This window comes from Marmota flaviventris, chromosome 6, assembly GCF_047511675.1.
Source record: "Marmota flaviventris isolate mMarFla1 chromosome 6, mMarFla1.hap1, whole genome shotgun sequence".
Lineage (NCBI taxonomy): Eukaryota > Metazoa > Chordata > Mammalia > Rodentia > Sciuridae > Marmota > Marmota flaviventris.
Genome location: NC_092503.1, coordinates 19,367,523 through 19,373,226, shown reverse-complemented (window position 1 = coordinate 19,373,226; position 5,704 = coordinate 19,367,523). Strand labels below are relative to the sequence as shown.

General features: G+C 71.5%; 1 protein-coding gene across 1 annotated transcript; it reads right to left on the bottom strand.

Annotated features, from left to right (window-relative positions):
* Nucleotides 1-4,690: 4,690 nt before the first annotated feature.
* On the bottom strand, nt 4,691-5,347 carry LOC139706109 (uncharacterized). Its single transcript, XM_071613789.1, has one exon. The coding sequence runs from the start codon at nt 5,345-5,347 to the stop codon at nt 4,691-4,693; it is 657 nt and encodes a 218-aa protein (XP_071469890.1).
* Between the last annotated feature and the right edge of the window lie 357 nt (nt 5,348-5,704).

The following is a 5,704-nucleotide window of genomic DNA, read 5'->3' as shown; positions in this document are numbered from 1 at the left end:
AGCTGCGCCCCTGGACTTTGAAAGCGGGGCCCTTGCTTGGGCCGTCCTCCTGCTCCCCTTGGCTTGTGCGCACTGCCCTGGCCTTGTGCCGCCCGCCCCGGCCCTTCCCTGCTTTGCCCTTGCGTGGGCCCCCCCTCTAGTTCCCTAGCCCGGGCTCCTTGCTTGGGTCCTGGCGCCACGCCCCCGCCGCCTCCCGGCACTGGACCTGCCCTCCCTTGGCCGGTCTCTGTTGCCTGACCCTGCCAGAGCCCTCGGCCTGATCCCTTTGCCAGGATGCTCCCCTGGTCCAGGGCAGTGGGCTTGGCCTCGTGGCGCCTTCGTGCTCCCTAGGGGACAAGGTAGCCCTGCCCCTTTGCCCTCCCTCTGCCCCGTCCCCCGCCCTCCCCGCCGCTGCCCAAGCCCCGCTGCCCAAGCCCCGCCGCCCAAGCCCCGCCCCTGGAAGTGGACCTGGGCCTTGAGCCTACCTCCCCGGGGCCGTCCAGTGCCCTGCTGTGCCGTCCCGTGTCGTCCCGTCCCTCCCGTCCACTCCATTCTCTCCATTCCCTCCCAGGCCCTGTCCCTTCCCTTGAGTCCTTGAGTCCGGCCGGGTCCTCACGCCATCACACGTGGTCTCCCATTGCAGGGCCTGACTCCTTGCTTGAGCCCAGGCCGCTCTTCTGGAGGTCCCTGTGCCTGTCCCATCCTCTCAGGCCCCTTGCTTGGGCCCCCTCCTTCCTGTGCCTGCCCTGTGGTCCCCTGGTGCCCCGTGGATCCTTGCACTGCCGAGAAACACCCCCTCCCCTGCTTGCCCCTCGCCTGGGCTCCTGGATCGGGTCCTGGCTCTCCCCACACCCGGGCTTGGGACCCAATGTCTCCCCCTCACGGTGCCCTCCTTTGGCCCTTGTTGGCCCTCAACAGTTGGTCCCCCGGTCCCTTGGTGAGGAACTAGTCCCCTGGGGCAGCGGAGTGGCCTTGTCTGGCCTGTGCGCCCTGCAGGCCCCCTATGGGAAACACAGCCCTGCCCCTCGCCGGGCCCCCTTGCTGCCCGCACCCTGACACCTGGCAGTGGACGTGGGCCTGGCCTTGCGCCGCTTTCCCCTGCCCCGTGCCCTCCCTTCCCCCAGCCCCCACCCTCTGGCCTTGCATGCTGCCCCCTACCCCCGCGGAGCCCTCCCCAAGCCTGACCCTTCGCGCTCCAGTCCCCTGAGCCCCTGACCGTGTTCCTCGCGTGGCGTGGCGTGGCGTGGCGTCGTGTCTGCGCCGGGGGCCCCTTGCTTGGGCCCCCCCACCGCGCTCCCCTCGGTGTCCCTCGCGCCTCCTCCCGCCGTCCCCCTCATCCTTGCGCCGCCCCCATCCTCCCCTTCCCTGCTGTCCCCTCGCGGCGCGCGGTCTTGCAGTCGGTGCGCTCGGTCGGTGCGTGCGTCCTCCTGCGTCGGGTCCGTCCCCTGCCTGGGCCCCTTGCTTGGGTCCTGGCTCTCACCCCTCTCCGCCCCCCCACCCCGTGACACCGCGCCGAGCCCTCCCGTCGCCCTCCTCCAGGCCCCCGTCCCTTGCCAGGCCCCCTTTGCCAGGTCCCTGTCCCAGGATTCCCATCTGGGCCATTGCGCCTTAGAAGGGAAACAGGCCTGCCCCTCGCCTGGGCCACTTGCTCTCCCTGGGCCCTTGGTTGCGCACCGTGCACCCGGAACCCTTACACCTGGCCGTAGACCTGGGCCTCGAGCCCCCTCCCCTCCCCTCCCCAGCCCTGTCCACACTCCTGAGCCCCCTGCCCCAGCCCTTAGCCTCTGGCTCTGCCCCCCCGCCCTGGCCTGGCTCCTGGCTTGAGCCTGTGCTGGCCCTTGTGGCTCAGCTGCGCCCCTGGACTTTGAAAGCGGGGCCCTTGCTTGGGCCGTCCTCCTGCTCCCCTTGGCTTGTGCGCACTGCCCTGGCCTTGTGCCGCCCGCCCCGGCCCGGCCCTTCCCTGCTTTGCCCTTGCGTGGGCCCCCCCTCTAGTTCCCTAGCCCGGGCTCCTTGCTTGGGTCCCGGCGCCACGCCCCCGCCGCCTCCCGGCACTGGACCTGCCCTCCCTTGGCCGGTCTCTGTTGCCTGACCCTGCCAGAGCCCTCGGCCTGATCCCTTTGCCAGGATGCTCCCCTGGTCCAGGGCAGTGGGCTTGGCCTCGTGGCGCCTTCGTGCTCCCTAGGGGACAAGGTAGCCCTGCCCCTTTGCCCTCCCTCTGCTCCGTCCCCCGCCCTCCCCGCCGCTGCCCAAGCCCCGCTGCCCAAGCCCCGCTGCCCAAGCCCCGCCGCCCAAGCCCCGCCGCCCAAGCCCCGCCGCCCAAGCCCCGCCGCCCAAGCCCCGCCCCTGGAAGTGGACCTGGGCCTTGAGCCTACCTCCCCGGGGCCGTCCAGTGCCCTGCTGTGCCGTCCCGTGTCGTCCCGTCCCTCCCGTCCACTCCATTCTCTCCATTCCCTCCCAGGCCCTGTCCCTTCCCTTGAGTCCTTGAGTCCGGCCGGGTCCTCACGCCATCACACGTGGTCTCCCATTGCAGGGCCTGACTCCTTGCTTGAGCCCAGGCCGCTCTTCTGGAGGTCCCTGTGCCTGTCCCATCCTCTCAGGCCCCTTGCTTGGGCCCCCTCCTTCCTGTGCCTGCCCTGTGGTCCCCTGGTGCCCCGTGGATCCTTGCACTGCCGAGAAACACCCCCTCCCCTGCTTGCCCCTCGCCTGGGCTCCTGGATCGGGTCCTGGCTCTCCCCACACCCGGGCTTGGGACCCAATGTCTCCCCCTCACGGTGCCCTCCTTTGGCCCTTGTTGGCCCTCAACAGTTGGTCCCCCGGTCCCTTGGTGAGGAACTAGTCCCCTGGGGCAGCGGAGTGGCCTTGTCTGGCCTGTGCGCCCTGCAGGCCCCCTATGGGAAACACAGCCCTGCCCCTCGCCGGGCCCCCTTGCTGCCCGCACCCTGACACCTGGCAGTGGACGTGGGCCTGGCCTTGCGCCGCTTTCCCCTGCCCCGTGCCCTCCCTTCCCCCAGCCCCCACCCTCTGGCCTTGCATGCTGCCCCCTACCCCCGCGGAGCCCTCCCCAAGCCTGACCCTTCGCGCTCCAGTCCCCTGAGCCCCTGACCGTGTTCCTCGCGTGGCGTGGCGTGGCGTGGCGTCGTGTCTGCGCCGGGGGCCCCTTGCTTGGGCCCCCCCACCGCGCTCCCCTCGGTGTCCCTCGCGCCTCCTCCCGCCGTCCCCCTCATCCTTGCGCCGCCCCCATCCTCCCCTTCCCTGCTGTCCCCTCGCGGCGCGCGGTCTTGCAGTCGGTGCGCTCGGTCGGTGCGTGCGTCCTCCTGCGTCGGGTCCGTCCCCTGCCTGGGCCCCTTGCTTGGGTCCTGGCTCTCACCCCTCTCCGCCCCCCCCACCCCGTGACACCGCGCCGAGCCCTCCCGTCGCCCTCCTCCAGGCCCCCGTCCCTTGCCAGGCCCCCTTTGCCAGGTCCCTGTCCCAGGATTCCCATCTGGGCCATTGCGCCTTAGAAGGGAAACAGGCCTGCCCCTCGCCTGGGCCCACTTGCTCTCCCTGGGCCCTTGGTTGCGCACCGTGCACCCGGAACCCTTACACCTGGCCGTAGACCTGGGCCTCGAGCCCCCTCCCCTCCCCTCCCCAGCCCTGTCCACACTCCTGAGCCCCCTGCCCCAGCCCTTAGCCTCTGGCTCTGCCCCCCCGCCCCGCCCGCCCCCCCGCCCTGGCCTGGCTCTTGGCTTGAGCCTGTGCTGGCCCTTGTGGCTCAGCTGCGCCCCTGGACTTTGAAAGCGGGGCCCTTGCTTGGGCCGTCCTCCTGCTCCCCTTGGCTTGTGCGCACTGCCCTGGCCTTGTGCCGCCCGCCCGGCCCGGCCCTTCCCTGCTTTGCCCTTGCGTGGGCCCCCCCTCTAGTTCCCTAGCCCGGGCTCCTTGCTTGGGTCCCGGCGCCACGCCCCCGCCGCCTCCCGGCACTGGACCTGCCCTCCCTTGGCCGGTCTCTGTTGCCTGACCCTGCCAGAGCCCTCGGCCTGATCCCTTTGCCAGGATGCTCCCCTGGTCCAGGGCAGTGGGCTTGGCCTCGTGGCGCCTTCGTGCTCCCTAGGGGACAAGGTAGCCCTGCCCCTTTGCCCTCCCTCTGCTCCGTCCCCCGCCCTCCCCGCCGCTGCCCAAGCCCTCCGCTGCCCAAGCCCCGCTGCCCAAGCCCCGCCGCCCAAGCCCCGCCGCCCAAGCCCCGCCCCTGGAAGTGGACCTGGGCCTTGAGCCTACCTCCCCGGGGCCGTCCAGTGCCCTGCTGTGCCGTCCCGTGTCGTCCCGTCCCTCCCGTCCACTCCATTCTCTCCATTCCCTCCCAGGCCCTGTCCCTTCCCTTGAGTCCTTGAGTCCGGCCGGGTCCTCACGCCATCACACGTGGTCTCCCATTGCAGGGCCTGACTCCTTGCTTGAGCCCAGGCCGCTCTTCTGGAGGTCCCTGTGCCTGTCCCATCCTCTCAGGCCCCTTGCTTGGGCCCCCTCCTTCCTGTGCCTGCCCTGTGGTCCCCTGGTGCCCCGTGGATCCTTGCACTGCCGAGAAACACCCCCTCCCCTGCTTGCCCCTCGCCTGGGCTCCTGGATCGGGTCCTGGCTCTCCCCACACCCGGGCTTGGGACCCAATGTCTCCCCCTCACGGTGCCCTCCTTTGGCCCTTGTTGGCCCTCAACAGTTGGTCCCCCGGTCCCTTGGTGAGGAACTAGTCCCCTGGGGCACCGGAGTGGCCTTGTCTGGCCTGTGCGCCCTGCAGGCCCCCTATGGGAAACACAGCCCTGCCCCTCGCCGGGCCCCCTTGCTGCCCGCACCCTGACACCTGGCAGTGGACGTGGGCCTGGCCTTGCGCCGCTTTCCCCTGCCCCGTGCCCTCCCTTCCCCCAGCCCCCACCCTCTGGCCTTGCATGCTGCCCCCTACCCCCGCGGAGCCCTCCCCAAGCCTGACCCTTCGCGCTCCAGTCCCCTGAGCCCCTGACCGTGTTCCTCGCGTGGCGTGGCGTGGCGTGGCGTCGTGTCTGCGCCGGGGGCCCCTTGCTTGGGCCCCCCCACCGCGCTCCCCTCGGTGTCCCTCGCGCCTCCTCCCGCCGTCCCCCTCATCCTTGCGCCGCCCCCATCCTCCCCTTCCCTGCTGTCCCCTCGCGGCGCGCGGTCTTGCAGTCGGTGCGCTCGGTCGGTGCGTGCGTCCTCCTGCGTCGGTCCGTCCCCTGCCTGGGCCCCTTGCTTGGGTCCTGGCTCTCACCCCTCTCCGCCCCCCCCACCCCGTGACACCGCGCCGAGCCCTCCCGTCGCCCTCCTCCAGGCCCCCGTCCCTTGCCAGGCCCCCTTTGCCAGGTCCCTGTCCCAGGATTCCCATCTGGGCCATTGCGCCTTAGAAGGGAAACAGGCCTGCCCCTCGCCTGGGCCACTTGCTCTCCCTGGGCCCTTGGTTGCGCACCGTGCACCCGGAACCCTTACACCTGGCCGTAGACCTGGGCCTCGAGCCCCCTCCCCTCCCCTCCCCAGCCCTGTCCACACTCCTGAGCCCCCTGCCCCAGCCCTTAGCCTCTGGCTCTGCCCCCCCGCCCCGCCCGCCCCCCCGCCCTGGCCTGGCTCTTGGCTTGAGCCTGTGCTGGCCCTTGTGGCTCAGCTGCGCCCCTGGACTTTGAAAGCGGGGCCCTTGCTTGGGCCGTCCTCCTGCTCCCCTTGGCTTGTGCGCACTGCCCTGGCCTTGTGCCGCCCG

Excerpts from the sequence above, each read along its gene's own strand:
- LOC139706109 (XM_071613789.1), bottom strand. The coding sequence starts at position 5,347 with ATGGCCCAGATGGGAATCCTGGGACAGGGACCTGGCAAAGGGGGCCTG.